Source organism: Caretta caretta, chromosome 3, assembly GCF_965140235.1.
Source record: "Caretta caretta isolate rCarCar2 chromosome 3, rCarCar1.hap1, whole genome shotgun sequence".
Classification (NCBI taxonomy): Eukaryota; Metazoa; Chordata; order Testudines; family Cheloniidae; genus Caretta; species Caretta caretta.
In genome coordinates, this window is record NC_134208.1 from 14,905,555 (window position 1) to 14,926,266 (window position 20,712).

The 20,712-nt window shown below is 40.6% G+C and overlaps 1 protein-coding gene across 20 annotated transcripts in view; it reads right to left on the reverse strand.

The window, feature by feature from the left end:
* The window catches only part of SUPT3H (SPT3 homolog, SAGA and STAGA complex component), a 483,439-nt gene that overhangs the window by 68,395 nt on the left and 394,332 nt on the right, over positions 1-20,712 (reverse strand). For all 20 annotated transcript variants that reach the window (XM_075126371.1, XM_048845697.2, XM_048845708.2 and 17 more), the window contains 5 exons: positions 19,613-19,688; positions 16,628-16,740; positions 10,786-10,893; positions 10,041-10,229; positions 7,943-8,053 (listed from right to left, as the gene is read on the reverse strand). In XM_075126371.1, coding sequence (XP_074982472.1) covers positions 7,943-8,053; positions 10,041-10,229; positions 10,786-10,893; positions 16,628-16,740; positions 19,613-19,688 — 597 coding nt within the window. The remainder of the gene's footprint in view (positions 1-7,942; positions 8,054-10,040; positions 10,230-10,785; positions 10,894-16,627; positions 16,741-19,612; positions 19,689-20,712) is intronic.

Here is a 20,712-nt window from a genome sequence, read left to right on the forward strand (position 1 = left end):
TTGGACACCTTTTGGCTGATTATCACCTCTGTGAGTTTTATTTATCACTTCCAGCAAACCATCATCACAATCCTGTGCAGCAAGCACAATCCTGTGCACCTGCAGTCACAGGTGCTGACTTTTTTTTTTGATGGTGGGTGCCTTTGAAGGTGTGTGTGTGTTTGGGGGCGGAGAGGAGGGTGAGGGGGGCACTCTGCCAGTTTTGGCGGAAGGCTATTTTCAGCATATTTATATACTTCTTTCATATTCTAGTTATTGAATGTGTCTATTGTTGGTATTATTACTATTTTAATAATGATTAAATTGTTATGAACTACATAATTACATTATCATGAATTACAATATATTAAAATCATTGCCATCACCCACAAGCTGTCTTCACTAACATCCCAGTGTAAAGACTTTATGTTTCACTGTAGATTTCTGGATGAAACTGTCAGCAAGCTTATTTACTTCTAGTTCCCTGGTATTGTCTTGATGCATGTTAAGGTCAGCTACATTATTCAGTTGTGTCTGTCTGCACTGATGACTGGAGATAATTTTTAAGTCTTCTGAAGCTGGAGAATGAGTTCAGGATAATACAGGCACAAAGAGAAGGATTCTTATATATTTGCAGTACTCTGGAAATTTAGTGCTTCCAGAGTACTGCAAATGACTCGAAGATCTCTTTCTTGACGGGTAACAGCTAATTTAGGCACCATCATTGTGTATGTATAGTTGGGATTATATTCTGCCATGTGCATTACTATGCATTTAACATTGAATTTCATCTGCCATTTTTGTGAGGTCCCTTTGTAACTCTTTGCAGTCTGTTTTGGACTTAACTAGCTTGAGTACTTTTGTAACTTTGCCATGTCACTGTTTATCCCTTTTTGCAGATCATTTATGAATATGTTGAACAGCACTGGTCCCAGTACAAGCCCCTGGGGGACACCACTATTTACTTCTCTCCATTCTGAAAATGGACCATTTATTCCTACCCTTTGTTTCCTATCTTTTAACTAGAGTGCCTGGGAATGCTTTCAGGATCATCTAACAATTCTTAATTTAAAGACAAGCCTTTTATTATCTTACTCACCCTGCCTCTGTTTACAAACAAAGTCCCTGCCCCAACGGCAGAAGCTGGGAGTAGCACAGAACTCATCACATTCCACACTTAAGCTCTGGCTCCTGGGTGCTGAGCACCCACTATTTTTTTCCCACGGGTGCTTGAGCCCCGGAGCACCCATGGAGTCGGCGCCTATGCTATCTACAGTTTTTCCTAATCCTAAGATCTTTCTCTATGGAGAGGAAGAGAAAGATCTTACCACCCCGAGACCTTTCTTCCTCGGAGCTCTGCTAGCCTTCCTCTCCTGCACTGCCTTCCTGTGCCTTTTTATCAGTCCTGAGATGATGGGCTGATTAATGCTTTAGCTCACCCAGGGTGTCAGCCTGATTAGCTAATTACATTTCATTCCCCAGTCAGACCTCTCTGGGGAAACTAATTGGTGCCAGGGTGATCAGAGTGCTGGCTCACCTTGCTAGTTCCCAGCCCTCTATCACAGGCAGTTAGAATTTTCTCCTGTGTTTTTTGAATTAATACACAATAATCTTTACATTCATAGAATTCTTCTTATAGAGGACACTAGTGTTACAGTCTCAATCAATGTAAAAATTTGGAGTATCATCAGATCATTTGCAGCTTCAGGTTTTTGTCTGTTTCCCCCCCAGATGCGCTGCTGATTTAAACTCAATCCATTTGTGTAGACAATACAGTCTTTCAAAAGATGATGTTCTATTCTTAAAAGTTAAAACATGACAGACAGTGAATTACTGCAAGATTACTGAACACCGCAGGTAAGGCAGCATGCCAGGAAGCCAAAAAATGACATAACTAAATGAAAAGTAATCTCCCAAATGAAAAATAACCTGTCCATTCTCTGCCTGAAGTGACTTGCTGCTATGAAATGGAAATTATTTTAAAATACAAAATCTTGCAGATAGTGTCCATTTCCTGGTGTTTTTTTAGAATTATTGACCTTTTAGCTAAGCCAAGTTTAGTATCAGTTTAATAAAGGGGACTGAATCCTGCCATTGGAAGGAGATGGATTTAGGTCTTTACTATCTTTAACTACTATAGACACAAGCATGGCACCGTAAACAGAAGATTAGAAATCTTTGCTTATATATAAAGACTGTTCATAATTATGTTGTACTTATTAAAGTCCAGAGCATTTCTAGTGAGCCTATGTCCTTAAAAACCTGAGACATTCATTAAATCCCACAAAATACTCTGTGCTAAGGTCATTATGGATCCTATAAGAAGAACAGACAAAAACATTATTTTAAACAATACATTCTAACGGTTTCCCAACTTCTCTTCATAGTCAGTATTTTACATACTATACTTATGTCATCAGTCCTTGAGCCAAGCCTTTCTTGACAATTGATGCTTGGTACTTTTGACAGTCACATAGCAGAAATCAATCTATTCAGCCATAATCCATGGTATGAGATTTCTACCACTTTCCCAAACCATGCTATGTTACTCAGAACAGCTATTTACACAATTAATTTTCTAGGCATGATTCAATTTTATGCTGGTATAATGAAGTTACACTTGGGTAAAACAGTATGTTGGCTTCAATGGAGTTACATCATTTTTGCCTGGTGTATCAGAGTGGAGAATTATGTTTCTAACTATACGTCATTCTAACCCTTCTACTTGATTGAACTGAGGGCATGGCTACACTTGCAGATGTAGAGCGCTTTGAGTTAAACCAGCTTTGTAGAACGCAGTAGGGAAAGCGCTGCAATCTGTCCACACTGACAGCTACAAGCGCACTGGCATGGCCACATTAGAAGGTCTTGCAACGGCCACAGAGAGCAGTGCATTGTGGTAGCTATCCCAGCATTCAAGTAGCTGCAACGTGCTTTGCAAATGGGGGGTGGGATGGGGTGGAGTGTGTTATGTGTATGTGGGGGAAGAGAGAGTGGGTTTTTGGTGGGGCTGAGAGCATGTCAGCATGCTGTCTTGTAAGTTCAGACAGCAGCAGACTCTCCCTCCCCCTGCCTCTCGCTCTCTCTCACACACACAGCATTCCACAGTAATGGTTGCTTTGTCTCAGAGCAGATAAGCAGCCAGATGTCAGAAACAGAGCTTTCAAAGGGCATATCCGCATTCCTACAGTGAGTTCAAAACAATGAGAAGAGTGGCCACTTGACTTAAGGGGATTATGGGATGTTTCCGGAGGCTGATCAGAGCGCAGTAATGCAACACCTTGTTCACACTGATGCCCGGGCATTTCAGCCAAGGCGCACCAAGCATTAATCTTCTTGCCAAGGTGGAGTACCAGGAGCACTCTAGCCATGGAGTCAGAGCACACTACGTGCCTTGCCAATGTGGATGGGTACTGAGCTAGGATGCCCGAGGCTGCTTTAATGCACTCTAACTCATAAGTGTAGCCAAGCCCTGAGCTGGTATATAACTAGTAAGAAAGATCAGCAATTCTTCCACTGCCCCATGCTGGCTCTTTTCTTTTGTTTACTGTGGGTCTGGTACCATGAATGGCAAGTTGCCACCAGGGAAGCTGGTGGAAAATGGCAGGATGCGCAGAAAATCCTTCCCCTTCCTGCTCACAGCAAACTATGTCAGAGGACCTATTAATTACAAAACAAAATCCTCATGTGGGAGAGTGGGGAGCAGCTTAAAGAGGAGTTGGGCTGCTGGTAAGCAAATGTATTGATAAATTTATTTATAACATTATCATGTCCATCTTCCCCAGCCCTTTGTATATCACTTGTAGTTTAGGCTAACTTTTGTGGGGAGAGACCATGGGTAAAATCCTGGCTTCATGGAGTCAATGGACTTCAGGAGGGCCAGGATTTCACTCCAAGTCTTCGAATGCATTTGTACAACACTGAGCATAATGAGGTCCTGATAGTGTCTCTGTATGCTGCTCTAATACAAAAACAACAACAATAATAATGGAGAATTCCAGGTTGCTAAATAAATGGTCTTAATTTAATCTTGTTATTTAATTAATTTATTCTATAGCTAGATTCCATTTTTATTTTTTTAAAAAGTCATTAAAAGAATATTGTTAAGGTTGCAAAGCCCAGCACTCAAAAGTTAGGAATCACCAGAATTAAGATTGCCTATGCAACCTTAATTTGGCCCCTAGAGTATGTGCAGTACAATACAATCTTTAATTACATGTACACTTTGTCTTCTTCACAAGCTTGCTGGTCATGCAGTGCACCAGACAGATGATGCTCAGTGAGGGCTAAATTGTGATACCATTTCTCATGCTTAGTATTAAACGGCTCCTCAAGCAGTCTCACTGAAATCACTCAAGCAGTAAGATACCACAATCCGGCCTAGACTGAGGCAGCTGTCCAATATTGCTTTTTATCCTCATCATTCAATGCACAGCCCCAAGTCTTATTTACTGCACACCATCCAAATGCTGCACCAACTACAGAATTTGTTTTAATTTTCTCAAGGGATTTTCTGTTGGGTTCATCACCACAGTATCTGAGCCTCTCGAAGACACTAATGGATTTATATTCTCAACACCTCTGTGAGGTAGTAGAGGACTATATTTATCTCCATAAGCAGATGTGTCATAGAGTCAGAGTTTAAGGCCAGAAGGAACCACGAGATCATCTAGTCTCCTGTATATCACATGCCGCCAACATACCCTGCACTAGATTCAACAACCAAAATTAGACCAACGTATTACAGCCCATAGGAAAGATGATGAACTGAGACAGAAAAGATTAAGGGCTAAATTTTCCAATTTTGGGTGCTCAACTTGAGACTGCTATGGCCTAATTTTTCAGAGGCACTGAGCACCTGCAGCAGCTACTGACTACAACTGCCAATGTCAATGCTTAGCACTTTTGAAAATCAGGCCTGAGATGCTCAAAACTTGGGTGCCCAGAAATGAGGAAAGCACAATTAGTGCTGTACTCAGATAATTCTGATCTAAGTGACTTGGTCAGTGCCACACAGGAAATCTGTGACAGAGTCTGGGATAAGATCTCATTCTCTTGACTCCCAGTGCATTGCCTTATCCATGAAGTCATGCTCCCTCTTACTGCGGCCTCCTGCCACATTTTCTACACACTTTCCAATTTCTGTGATGAATAAGGCAGGGAAAAAATGAGACACTGACACCAAGGCATCCCCAGAGCCAAGCTCTCTCAGTCCTGAGGAGCAAGGAAGGCAGTCTTGGTGTGTATGTGGACTTGGATGACGGCGGTGAGAGCAGTCACTGTGCTTCCTCTCCTTGATCTTATACCTCCAGCTAGGGACCCCAGAGAGCTGTGTCTCAGACAGTGGCTGCAATGGCTCAGGCACAACATCTTTAAAAAGGACACACGGCTAACGGACTACATAAAAATACTGATATGGGGAGAAAAACCGGGAATGACAAAGGAAGCATCACATGCCTTTTGTGATCACTCTACTTTTGCAGCATAGAGGAAACAAAGGACAGTTTGGGCAACTCCCCCTTTTATGCTGTTGGAACTGTGTGTAACTAGAGAGGGGTGAGTGGTCCCAATAGGTACACTTATCCCAAGAGGGCAAAATTCTTGAAGCAGAATATAGATAGACTATTTTAAATACATGTACTCGAATACCTTTGACACAAGGTCTTCCACAACTGGCCATCAGGAAGTTTAGACTTGAAATTAGACGAAGCTTTCTAACCATCAGAGGAGTGAAGTTCTGGAACAGGCTTCCAAGGGAAGCAGTGGGGGCAAAAGACCTATCTGGCTTCAAGATTAAACTCAATAAATTTATGGAGGAAATGGTATGATGAGATAACATGATTTTGGCAATTAATTGATCTTTAACTATTCATGGTAAATAGGCCCAATGGGATGTTAGATGGGGTGGGATCCGAGTTACTACAGAGAATTCTTTCCTGGGTATCTGGCTGGTGAATCTTGCCCACAAGCTCAGGTTCAGCTGATCGCCATATTTGGGGTCGGGAAGGCATTTTCCTCCAGGGCAGAATGGAAGAGGCCCTGGGGGGTTTTTGCCTTCCTCTGCAGCATGGGGCATGGGTCACTTGCTGGAGGATTCTCTGCACTTTGAAGTCTTTAAACCATGATTTGAGGACTTCAATAACTCAGATATAGGTGAGAGGTTTATTGCAGGAATGGGTGAGTGAGATTCTGTGGCCTGCATTGTGCAGGAGGTCAGACTAGATGATCAGAATGGTCCCTTCTGACCTTAATATCTATGAGTCTATGAATCTCTCTTTATCATTCTAAGAATAAATGTAGGATCTGCTCTACAGCAACCTAACCTATCTAGTAGATGGCCTAAGACTGAGTCCTTGTTTCTTGGCCTGTTTGGAGGGACCAGTGGCCTTTTACCTCATCAAGCACCAGGGATAGAAGCTAATGCCAGGGATATATGATGGCCAGTGATGCACAGTTTTGGTTATTCATGAGATGTTAAGCTATTTAAAAAAAAATCACGCTAATCAGATAGTACTCTGCATGCCCACTCTGCCCTGTGGATACAGAATACCATCCTGTCTGGTGACACAAATAGTCTACTCCTGAATTTCAAATCTCTACTATAAATTAGTTGCTTTTTGGAAAAACAAAGTTGTTTCACTATAACTGGGTGCAAGCAGCCTTTTCCTTCTTTACAATGTATTTCATTACATTCTCTGCTTTCAGAGGCTATCACCTAACATATAATTAAAGCCTCTGCACCACTCTGGAATGTAACTTCTGTGCTCAATTGTTACATAATATTAAACTAATAGTTGTGGGTGGCAAATGATACAGTTGAGATTATATACAGAGATTCATTAAAAACATGTATCTATAACTATCATGAATAAAATATATATATAATACCATATAGGCGTACATATAAAAGCACCAGGCACACCTATGGCATTATGAAAATAATAATTTAGCTTACTTTTCTTAATTTTATCCCATTACTCCTAGTTATAAGCTCTTGGGACCCCCTAAACAAACCTCCTTCCTTGATGCTGGCAATTTTCAGATACTTGTAGATGGCTATCTTATGTAGAAGCATATTGCATCTGGTTAGCCTTTCTATTTGTTTTAATTTTTCCTTATAAGCTATTTCTTCTATCATTTTGAATGTTCTTTTCTCAAATCCCTTGAAGTCATCAACTTCTTTCTGGCTATCAGCTATTCAGATCTGAACACAGCATTACGTCTGAGTTTTATTGACTTAGAAGTTTATGTGAGATGCACACTCTTCTAAATTGGGAGACATTATAAAGTACGAAGGAATATAGGCCATATATGGTAGCCAGTCACAAGGAGATGCTCCTAATTTATGACATCAGACACATCTGGCAGCTTTGAAGTTTACATCAGCTGAAAATTTAAATAAATAATTTGTTTGGCTGCTTTGAATAATGGATTTTAATTTGTGTAGAAAATCTGATGGGAAAACCTCACAATCTATCAACATTTTACTGGAAGCTCAATTCCATTATGTTTCAGTGGAGGCTCAAAATTGTTTAAAGAAACCAATCTGCTCTTTATCCAACCCTAAATGTACCACTTGAGATTTGAACTTCCAACAGGAGCAGTATCTGACATGTAACTAATTTTAGAATACAAAATGCTCCTCAACATATTGCAATACCTATAATTTAAAATAACAGTAAACCTAAATTTTGCAAAAACAGAAAATTCGAGTGCTAACAAAAAGCATAATTTATAATTGAAAGAAAATAATATTTAAAAGAAAACAACTTTTGTGTCCTTCCAAAAAGAGACAGAAATTACTAAGTTTTATTTCCCAAGAGAATTATGCCACTTTTGTAAAGAAAATTACAGTCACCACAAATTGCTCTCAACAATTCCAAGGCTTCTTCATTTGACCACTTGAAAATCAAAGTTCTTTAAGATTATAAATATAACTTTTTATAACTCTGTTATTACGTACTGTGAATGGGGAAAGGGGGCCAATCTTGTGGCCGTAGCGCCGAATGGCCTCTCTGATGTGGCAGGGCTGGATGGCATCACTTTGAGCCTCTATACCACAAGCTGCAGTGCTCTGCAACAGAAAAACATAAATTGTTACTAAATCAAAAACACACAACAGACCTGCAGTGCATAAAATATGAAAATAAACCTTTATAAAATGGACTGATTTTTTTTCCTGAGGATACACATCATTGTTGCCACACACTACATCTTAAAAATCTATTAACAAATCAAAGAGGACTTTTACATGACTTGTGTTTAACAGACCCAGAGAACAATATATTTGTCCTCTTAAATCTTTTACTGATTTACTGATTTTGCTGATGTATGTAGCAATGGAAAAGAGAAACAAATGATCAAATTCAAATGAAAGGATCATGGAAGTCATGCTGCAGTAACCACAAAAAGCTATTTCTGAAACATTTCAAGCTTTCCTTATAATATTAAGGGGTGGCAAAAAAATTCTGATAAGGATTTCAAAGCAGACACCAAGATCACAATTGTCTGACAATTCAAATTTAAACTGAAAATGAAACTGTAACATAATTATAAAGTCACAAAGATAAAAAATATTTTAATAGATTCAAACTGGAAAATTTTCAGATTTTAAATAGATTTTTGAACTAAGGACCCTGTGCAAGAAATAGCAGATTCATGCATGCTGGTCCACAGATGCTACAAAGGTCTTCCTGGCTCTGCAGGAGTAGAAGCTGTATTGTATTTTTAGTAGGCAAACTGTAATATTGGTGTAGGGCTCTCTGGCTACCCAAGACAGCTGCTTGCGAAAATTCACAGATTCCATCCAGGTGACTGCCGCGTGACAAGATGAGGGGAATGCCACTGGTGAATCCATTAAGCTTGACCAACATACAGTGGACACTGCATGTACAAGATGTACACAAACATACTAAGAATATATACCATGGGCCATAATGTTCAGCCTTTAATGTCTAAATTTAAGTATCTAAATAAAGTGCCTGATTTTCAGAAGTGCTGACCACCAACAGATCACACTTGATATCAATGAGTGGAAACCACATGCTACATAATGTGTTGGTGGGACCTTTCTAAATGACATGCATAAAGGGAATGTGAAACCCAATGCTCTGTGTTGGTCTGGGCCCTGATGTAGTATGAATAGCATGCTTCACTAAACAACTGGTCTAGCTCAACACCTTAGCTATGCCTAGTAGATGCCTGTCAAAACTGGATATGTAGTTTCAGTAAAATTGTACAGCAGTTTATAAATATCACATTTTTAAAAATGACATTGAAGTAAGAGTATGAATTTATATTAAACTACACCTAAAATTGCATCCTTAGCTAATATTTTGTGCCTGTGACCTGCAGTGCAAATCACTCACATGAACCCTACCAACCCAATGTAAAAAGGAAGGAGGAAAAGTAACATTCAGAACTCCTAACACAAATATTTTTACAGATCATCAAAGAGTTCCTCATTGGTATGGTATGTAACAAAGTCAATGCTGACAGTTAATTTATTAGTGAGGGAAAGGTGAACTATATGGGGAGTGTCCCTCTTACGATTCTATGAGAAGCATATAAACACCTTGTTTATTGTTTGATAATGTCAAGGTAACAATTACTAGTGGAATGTGCATTTTCTTGGCAAGAAAATAATGTACATGAAAGCAACACTAGTGATTTAATTCATACATGCTGACTTTGAATTATAGTAACATTTTTTTCCCCCAAGATTTCCCCCCACTTCAGTTTTGATATGTTCATCCCTCCCACTTAGAACACCTGGCATTACAGTGAAAACTAGGAATGACAATACTGACATTGGGTATCTTGAATGTGACATAAAAGATACCCACATTTCATTCAAAGCATCCAAATATCTAAGCTAAACTTACTGAGATAAAAATAAGGATACTGAAGTTCATAAGCCTTTTCAGCAATTTTAATCTTTAAAGTTTATGCCATATTTTAAAATTGAGTTTTCAAAACCAAGATTTCAAACCCAAGAAAATGATCAAGATCTTCAGCAGATATTTTGAGTGCCTATCTACTACAGCCTCATCCACACCAACCTTTTTTCTTTTTCTTTGTTTGACTTTGGTGGAGTCTTGTCCAATGCCTCCATTCCCCAGGCCTCCAGACAGTGTTTTCCCAAGGTGTTGTGGTCCTGCTGCTGCTGGGGGAGTGGGCGTAGGAGGTGGTGTGTTTTCCGGGGAGTCAAGACTGCTCTTCATATTTGTGGTCTGGCCTAAGAGATGTGGCTATCAAAACAAAAAATCAAGCAGTCATTGTAAAACGATATTTTTAAAACCTGTTTCATGGTTTCCTGGACTTTCTGTTACAGGAAGTATACCACAACATTCAGTTTGCATATTCGGGAAGTAACTGTGATTGCTGATCCAGGTAATTACAGCAACTGTTGTATCTGTTGTTGTTGATATGTATGCGTATTAATTTCTAATGCTGGAATAAAGGTCCACATACAAGAAGCAGTTCAGGGCTGGAGGTGAGAATTTCTATATAAGCAGAAAGAATTTTCATTTTTAAATGTAAAGATGTCATCAATAATTTTCAAAAGTCTTTAATATGTACATTTTAAATGTTTTTTTTAATAGTTATAAACATACAGTGATTTTCCCCATCCCAGCATGAGCACATCAACAGCTGTCAGATACAAATACGTACTAGAAGGAACTGAACAATTCCAAAAAAATGCATGTACTAATAAAATAAGTACCACCCTTCATATGATATTTATTTCTACTCTTATGCAATAATGGATATTCTGACAATATTAAAAAAAAAACAAGTATTTACCTCAGCAGAATTGTGATACTGTATAAAAGTAGCAGATATTGCATGACTGAATGGATCACCTGCTTTGGGAGCCATATCCTGTTTGACCAAAAGAGCCAAGTCCACCAACTAGAAGAGCAACAAAAGCAACAATTAAAGACTAGGTTCACTGAGATGGAATTAACTGCTTATGAACTGTATCTCAAAAGTGAAGGAAGACACTATATGTGTGTTGTCATAAATGATGCTAATTCTAATGGTAACTAAACAAATTCAGCCTTGAAATAAGATGCAATTTCCTAGCAGTAAGGGTAATTAAATGCTGGAACAGTTTACCACAGGAGGAGGGATTCATCATTGAGTGAAGTCTTTAAGGCGAGATTAGATATCTTTCTAAAAGATAAATTTTAATCAGCTTGTAGGAGAAATTCTGAAGTCCGTGTGCATGAGGTGTCAGTCCCTTCTGGCCTTGGAAGCTGTGAATGTATGAATCCCCCTATTCATTTTTTTCCTTTAAGGGATATGGAAAGAACAGGAAATTCTACATTGCTCCCCATATGCTCAAAACTCCCCATATGCTTACCCAACGCTGCTTGCACCGCAGTCTGCAGCAGTCAGGAAGGATTTTTTCCCCCTGAAGTACAACTGGACAGTTGTAATTTTTCCCCTCCACCTTCCTCTGAAGCATCAGGGAGTGACCACAGCTAGAGATGAGACACCAGATAGGGTGGACCAGTGCTCTGAGGTAATAGAGAGAATCCTCCCTCTCAGATACCTGGCTGGTGTGTCTTGTTCACATGCTCAGGGTCATACTGATCACCAGATCTGAAGTTGGGAAGGAATTTTACTTCAGGTCAGATTGACAGGGATTGTGGGGTTTTTTTCACCTTCCTCTGCAGTATGAAGCATGGATCACCACTAGGATCATTAGGCATATCATTCCAAATCAATTTCCTGCCATTGCAGGGACCTCAACTCTCCTGTTCTCTGCATGTGGCACACAGTTTAGCCATCTGAAAAGTGAAATGCTTTGGTTTATCCCAAGTTATTGGGCTCAATATAGGGGTAACTGGATAAATGTAATGGTCTGTGTTATACAGGAGGCTAGACCAGATGATCTAGTGGCCCCTTCTGGTCTGAAACTCTATGAAACTATAAATGCCTCTTTAATAATGTTTGAACTGCAATGAGTTACTTTAACTTAAAGAACTGGAAGTTACTTAGCTGTAACAAGAAAAGCATGCACTGCATTTAGCTGTAACAGGAAACTCTTTGAGATGTGTGGTCCCTATCTGTATTCCACACAAGGTACAGATGCATGCCATGCAACTGAGTCCACAGATTCTTAACGAGGTGTCCATTGGCCCGCACACATGCAGTTGCTCTCCTCGTGCTCCAGACCAAAGGCGTAAGAGGTAGTGCTGGCTGCCGCCTCTCTCACCATGAATCCAACAGGATCCGAAGCAGAGGGCACGGACGGTGGGTAGTGAAATACAGACAGGGTACATCTCAAAGAACCTACAGTTACAAGTAAGTAAACTCCATTTCTTCCCATGCTGGTCCCTATGTGTATTCCATACGTGGGTGACTGACAAGCAGTATTCAGACCAGAGGTTGGTGCAAGGATGCCAACAATAAAGATGCTTGAAGAACTGCAGTCCCCACAGCTGCATCTGCAGCAGAGATCTGAAGTAACGATGTGTAATGTTTTGTGAACATGTGACTGGAACTCTAGGTAGCTCTCAGAGAGTGTCCTTACCCCATCCAGATGAGGGAAATGCACTAATTGGTAGTATGTGATGATGCAACCAAAATCAATTTATTGATTCTCTGAGGAGATATTTCTTGTCCTCGTGACCTTTCTGCTATAGTGAGCAATAGTCTTGGTAATTTTCTGATTGGTTTGGTCCTTGACAGGCAGAATTCCAGGGCACATCTGACATCCAGGGAATGAAATCTTTGGGTTTTGTGAAGGAAATGGAAAAGTGGATAGGTTGGTTGACATGGAATTCAGAAATTACTTTAGGGAGCAATTTATGATGAAGATGAAGGGAGACCTTCTCCCCGTAGAAAGGGCATATGGTGGATCAGTCATGAGTGCTCCCATTGTGCTCATTCTTCTGGATGAAGTAATACCAACTAAAAACGTGACCTTCATGGAAAAATGGGACATAAAGCAGCTGGCCAAAAGTTCAGATGGTGGCCTGGTGAGTATGGATAGGACGAGATTGAGATCCGATTGAGGTGTAGGCTTGACAACTGGTGGAAATGTCCTGGTTGTATCTAGCTAGTTACAGATAGCTACCCCAATTTGTGCTTGTAAGTTTGTTCTGAGGTGGTCACTGTAACTTTGAGTCCAGGATGCACGGGGGAGAAGGAGGAGAGAGACGAGAAAGAGAAAAGAAAGAATGTGAGCTCTTTGAAAGAGTGAATGGAATAAATCTTACCTTTGCTGTTATCAAGCTTCCTGAGTCTTCCTCAAAGGGGTACAGGTACAAAAGTCCTGACTAGGCCCTTCAGGAATCTGTCTGTTGTTGGGTGAGTTAAAATGGAATACTCATCTACTGGAGGAAGGACCGCACTGATTGCTGCAAGATGGACCCAACAATGAGCTCAGGAGAAGACCCAAGTTCTTCAATGACAGGAGATAATCTAAAATGACTGGCATATCCGCAAAGTCCGAGGAAGTCTGATTGTGCTGTGGCCAGGTATAGAAACATCTCCCTTTAGCTAGGTAGAAGTTCCTAGCTGAATCTTTACTACTCTGAGTAAGAATGGCTTGGACAGCTTCTGAATATGAGTGTTCCAGTTCTGAAGCCCATCCACAAACCAGTCTGTGAGGTGAAGTGGGTCTGGGTGAGGGTCTCTGATTTTGCAGTCTTCCTGTATTAGAAGATCTGGCAAGGGATGGATCCTGATGGGAGGATAGGCTGACATTCTGAGAAGTTCAGGGAACCAAGTGTGTGGACTAGTTGGGTGTTATCAGAACGAGACAGATCTTTCTCAAGACTTGTGGTAGCAGGGGAATGGGCAGAAAGGCATATCTGAGTTGTTCTGACCATGATAACAGGAAAGCTTTGTCCTGGGCATCATGGCCCATACCTGCAATACAAGGGAAGTTTCCTGTTCATTTGGAACATGAAGAGATCCCATTGAGGTGTTCCGCTTGAGTGAATCTCTGAGAGCTGTATATTTCCCACTCATGGTCTGCAGGGAAATACCTGGTAGGTCCGTGGCTTGGATAGTGATGCGTTTTCTGAACATTCCAATGCCTGACTGCCTCCAGGAAGAGGGGCAGGGTTCTTGCTCAACCCTGCTTGTTTATATAAAAGGCCAGAGTGATATCCAACATTATTTGGATATGGAGCGAATACATGATGGACCACACTCAGTTCCAGCAGGTTGATGTACAGTTTGGTGCAAATGCCCTGTACAGTGTGATAATTCAGTAAGTGTCCCATCCTAGAGTGTCCCATCCCAGAGTATCTGTTATGATGGTGGCAATGGGGATGGCAGTGTTGAACGGGACTCCCACTTGCACTTGTTCCGGGTTCATGTGAGAGAGGCAATGACGTTGGTGGGAACAGTCACTCTGGTGTTCACATGGTCCTTGTCTGGTAAGTAGAGAGACCAGAGCCAGGCCTATAGGCGGTGCAGAAAAAGTCTGGCGAATGGTATCACATGAGACCATGTGGTCTAGTAGGGAAAGGCATACTTTGACTGTAGTTTTTTTGTTTGCAAGTAACCTGTGTTATCAGATTGTTCACTGATTGAAATCTTTCTGCAGGGAATAAAGATCTTTCTGAAACTGGAGTCCAGTATCACTCTGATAATGTTTTTCATCCTAGTGAGGATCAAAATGGAGTTTTCTTTGTTCATGCAGAAACACCAGTGTTGCTAGAAGATGAAGCAGGAACGAAGTTGCTAACCTGACCTCATGGTAGGAGTGATCTGTTAGGAGCCAGTCAACCAAGTATGGGAAGGCTGTGCAGCCATTGCATCTAATTTGGGGTGCCACCACAAAAAAACCTTTGTGAATACCCTGGGTGCTGTTGCTTGTACAAGGGAAGGACACTATATGAAAGTAGGTGTCTTCTATGTCGAGAGCCACAAACCACATTCCCTCCTGTACAGAGGGGATTACTGTTGCTAGTATAACCATCCTGAATTTTGACTTTTGAATAAAGATGTTCATTTGTCAAAGATCCAGACTGGGTCTCCACCCTCATCTTTTTTGGGGACTAACATGTATGGGGAATAAAACCTCCCTTCAAGTTGAGATTGCATTTGTTCTATTGGCCACTGTTGGAGAAGACTAACACGGCTGTTACCCTGAAACCTGTTGGAGAAGAGAATCTGCCTCCTGGCAAAGAATCTCCTTGTGAGAGTGGTCCTTGAAGAAGAACCATGAACGGGGTTTGTGGGAGGGAAGGGAAATAAATTTGAGGGAGTAATCATGGTGGATGATTTCTAGAACCCACATGTCTGTCATGATAGAGTCCCAATTGTGAGCAAAATGTGAGAGAAGACCCCCAAAGTTTGGGGGGGCAAGGGACAGAATAGAAGTATTTGGCATCCATAAAGATGGGTAATTCTCAATTGAGGTGTCAAAAGTAGCCCTGAGTGGGTGGGCGGCAACGGGTGGGAGGAGGGCATCCAGTTCTCCTCAATTCCCTGTCAGGACTCATCTCTCTGCAAGGAGATGAATGGCTGGCCAGAGTATCTGACTCACCCAAGTCAGAGACCTGCTCTGGCTCTACTGGTGGGGTCGTCAGTACTGGAAAGTGAACACTCCTGTGTTAGGGTTGGAGCAGGGAGGAGTCCTGAGTTACTGAAGTAGATTCATCGTCCGATGTAGCAATGTCTCTCAGAGGACGGGTCTAAGAGGAGAGGGGATGAGACATGAGTGCCCACATGTCCCAGGGTTCAGGGTATACGGGCCGTCAGGACTGATGATTCCGATGCATCCCAAGATCTTGCAGGTGGCTGATCCTTAGAAGAGTGGGCTGGGACTGCCATAGAGTCAGGTCCTGCACTCCTAGATGGAGCCAATGGATGCCAGTCTTTATGTTTAGGAGTCAGAGCTACCAAGAGAACTGATGGATTCTTTTTCTTCTGTGTTTTAACTGCATGCCTGGGGCCTTCAGCAGTTCTGAGCTATTAGGAGGTGCGTGTGAAGGTTTGCCCAACCTGGATGGGGTCAGGGAAGGATCTCCTCTCTCAGAAACAGACCTGGATGGGGATCTGTCCTTGCATCTATGACAGTGCCTCTTACTCTTATAGAAGCCCTGAATGATGAGTCCTTGGGTTTAGCAGCTTTCGGCTCTGCTCCCAAGTTCAGGCTTGGAGAGCAATTGCACATATGTGGGCCAACAGACACTGCTTTTCATGAACCTCTGGACTCAGGCACATGTGGAATATGCATAGGGATCAGCAATCAAAGAACCACCTTTCTCATCACCTTTTATAAATTTACTGAGTAATTTGTCTACCTAAAAAGGGTCGACCCCTACCTTTTATTTACAGTTGGGATGACTGAACCCAAGTGAATCGCCAGAACTCACATAGAAAAATGAGTGGTTTCAGTGGCCTCCTAGCTGCCAATCTTTTGCTATAACCATTAGCCAAAAGTGCCACTTACACACCAGAGCAATGAGCACGGAACAGTACAAAAGCTCAGATACAGCAGATTACATGAAAGTTAGAAAGGAATCCAGAGATAGTCCCTTGAAAGGTCAAATACAACTTTGAAGAAATGTTAACACACAGCCTGAAGTGTCTGCTGAGATTAGTTGAAAGATGTTTAAGATTACTAGTTACCTTTGTTCTGTTGTATCACAGTAGATATAGCACATTCCCTTACCTGTGCCACAGTCTCATATGCTAAATATGCCAAAATCTCCATGGCAACTGCATTTGGTTTTATTTCCATACTGCTGCAGTCCAGCCAATCACGAAACTTGGAAGCTTTCTTGGCTGTCAGTTCAAAACAAAGTGAACAGAAGTTAATTTTAACAATAGATCTACATTCTTATTTGCTTAATTCTACATCTGACAGGGTAACAGTCAAAAAGTAAAACTGAACTTGATGTGAAGGGCAAGAAAGAGGCAGTAGAGGGATTCAAAGAGGGGGTTACAATGAGAGAGTGAGATTAATGGGTAAAGATGCTAATTTCACAGGCAGCAATTTGGGTAGCCTATAAGAGAAGGCTATGACAATCATGAAGAAAAGGAGGAGAAAAAGACGCAGTAATCAAGGCAGGAGATTACAGTACGGACAAATATTTAACTGTGGGGACAGACAGGAAGGGTTGGATTTACAATATATTATGGTGGAAGAAAAAACAGGCTCGCGTCAACCCTTGGATGAATGGCGATAAAGATAGGATAAGATGACTCTGAGGCTCCACCCCTGAGTGAGGAGGAAAAGGATGTTATTAACAGCAATGAAGAAAGGTGGAAGTGATTTAGAAGGAAAATTAAGGAGCTCAGTTTTAACTATGTTAGGGTCTTGGACGATCACAAGCTATCCAGCATGATTCGCTGGGTATGTCTGAAATGCGGTATTAGGCAGAGGGAAATAAAAGGTGCAGCCAAGTAGATCTGTAAATCTTCAACACAGAAATAACGCTTTGATCCCACACACACTCAGGATACCTCAGGAATAAGGCAGAGAAAAAAAGAAGAGATGGGCAGAGACAGAGACCCATGGGGGCTTGCACAAAGAGGGAAGAAGGTGGGAAGGCCAAAGTGACGCTGACGGAATGGCAGGAAAATTAAGAGGAGAACCAGGAAAGGCCAAAGGGAGGATAAAATGTTGTTAAGGAGAGAGTGAACAATGGTGTCAATGACTAGAGAAAGATGAAAGAAACTTGGCCAGGAAGAAGTCCTTAGTGCTTTTGGTGAGAGCTGTTTGTGAAGAGGGCAGAAATCAACTGGAGGGCATCTGGGGTGGGAGAGTAATTTGATATAGAGTTGTAAACTGCCTGTTCAATCAGCCTGGAGGTAAAGGGGAGAAGAGAGATTGGGTGTTCGTTGGAAAGGCAGCTGTTATCAAGGATCATATTTTAGGACAGGGAAACAAGGATATACTGGTTGGCTGAGGAAAAGAAGCCAAAGTAGGAGAATTTGAGGATGAGTAAAAGGGAGGTGGCAGGATCAAAAGCACTGGATCGAATATTTATACATGCCATCTTAGACTGTTTGACATTTGGGGCAGGGAGCTTTTCTTTCAACAGATTTTTAAAATGCCATACAGATTTATGGTGTCATATAACTAAATAATTATAACACTACTGTTACACTGGATGACTTTTCAGGAGCTAATACAAGGCTTTACCTTACAGTAATATGGATTTATTATTTTAAACCCACTGAAGTTTTAAAATTCAATTTCTACTACAACTAAGGGAAATATCAAAAAATAGTCTTTTGTCTTAATTTTTAATAAAAGGCCCTGTGCCATTTAGCATATTACTGTATTATCTGGTTTGCTTTATGCTAGGTAATGAAACTGTGAGTATGATTCTCCTCACTAGTTTTACACCAGTAACAACCCATTGAGATCAACTAACAACTTGATTGATATTAAATGTGAGGGGAAAATGAGGCCATGGTTATTCAAAAAGGTAGAAAAATTATCCATCAGATCATTAAGAAAAATAATCATGATCTCCAGTTCATCAACATTGAACGTTATTTTGTAAACTGAAGATTTATATTTGTACTGAGTTCTGATTATAATTTTTAGGTTTAAAAAATGGCATTATCACAAACCTCTCATTAGCTGAAATCACCCCAATCTGAAGTACCATTTACCTAATGATTCACAGATGTGTGATGCCAAATTACAACTGAGCTTTCAAAACATATTGAATTAGGAAAAGAATAAATGCTTACAAAACATGTTTTCCTACATTTGCTGACATTTACACAGAGTGCTATTTTGGATGTGTCATTTATTTGCACTTTATGATACATAAATGAATCACTCATGCACCCAATTCAAATGCCTTGTTATAAAAAACAAGATAAGCGTCTCTCATTTAAAGATATCATTGTATTCAATTTTGTATTGTAGGGTCATGTGCTATTTTGTCATGCTTTTCACTAGCTCTTTCACCTCACTTTCTCTTTGACCTTTGACCTGAAGCCTTAGTCATCACTTAACCGCTTCTGTAATTATGTTTTGCTACATGATCAAGCCCATTAATTTACAACCCATTATAGTTGTGGCCCACAAGCATTTCTAGTAAGCTGGTTTTCAGTGCTAGTAAAGCCCTAATTCTGTCATCATGTTATTAGTGTTGGAATGGCGTGTACTGATGAATTTGGCTGATGTTGAATAAATTCCACAGCAGGAGGTTACGGCTTAAAATAGAAAAGACCCTTTAGTAAGTTCTTTGTATATCTATGGATGCAGAAATAAAAAGGAAAACTTGATACCATTAGTTAATTTTCGATACCTTCAGAAGTAATCACAACATTGAGGGTGTACTTCATTTATCAGCTGTGTATAACCATACCATGGTAAGCTGCATACAAACATGGTTGTTTAATACATAAACTGCTTAAAAGTTTTATCTATTTATGGATTTTATATTTGCACTCAGCACCAGAGTATTTGTGAAATCTGGGAAATATAAAAATAAATAAAATAGTCTGCCTGATCTCAATAGAGTGTAATAAATTAGCATCACTTAGCAGTTCTGAGGACAGAGAACCTAACATACTCTTTCATGCATTAAATAAATACATTTCCCAGAAATGTATCAATTAGATTCTACAGTGTACATAAAATAACTGCACATCTAAGTACTGTGCAGGAGTTATATGTGATAGTACTTACAAAAACTTAACTGACGACTTTCACAAAATTCTGCATACTGGGCTGAGTCCATCATTCGTGTTTGTCTTTCTGCTCTCTGAAAAACAACGGGTAGATTTAAATAATGCACTTTATTCAAACAAGAACCACATACTGCAAAATAAATGCCACCCACAAAATTCTTGCAGGCATAACTCTGAAGTTAACCCCAAAATTAAATGTTTTTTTAACAGAATAAAATGCACAAAAATAACACACGGTTGGGTTATTTCTCATGGGTAATATTTGCCAATGGTAAGATTCAGAATTTTGATTCCAGAAGTTTGCTTATATATGTTCCTTATGCAGCACAACAGTTAGGGCTCAAGCCTGCAAAGTGCTGAGTACTCTGGCCCTGATCCAGGAAAACACTTAAATACACATTTAAATTTAAGTCCGTGAGTAGTCCCACTGTGTGCTTAATGTTAAGCACATACTTGTGTTTTCCTGAGTCAAGGCCAAAGGGCTCAGCATCTTGCATAACGGAGGCTATGACTACACTAGAGAGGTTATAGCAGCGCAGTTGCACCGATGCAGCTGCTCTGTTGTAACTTCTCAGTATAGCTGTTCTTAGCCGACGGGAAAGAACTCTCCTGTCGACTTAATTAATCCATCCCCTGCGAGTGGTGGTAGCTATGTTGGCAGGAGAATCTGTCCTGTCCACATAGCACTGTCCACATAGCACTGTCCACATAGGTCAGTGTAACTTATGTCAGTCGGCGGGTGGTTTATTCACATGCCTGAGTGACAAAAGTTATACCAACATAAGTGATAGTGTAGACATAGCCTGAGCCCTAAATCTTTTTGAAATAGACACTAATGATATTGTAGCGAATGGAAGACTGGCACCACTGTGGGGATGCACCAGGTCAGCAGGAGACCAATAGGGGCGAACTTTGCGCCACACCAACTTGGTACATGCAGGAGCACTGGGATGGTGATTGCTGGCATTTTAACAATAACATTTGCCTTCATTTTTATTCTTCAGAAAGCGAAGGCAGCTAGGAGAGGAAGAAAGTGAAAATTAAACAGGGTAATTAATTAAATCCATTTGAGAAAAAACATTCTGTTGGATAGTTTTA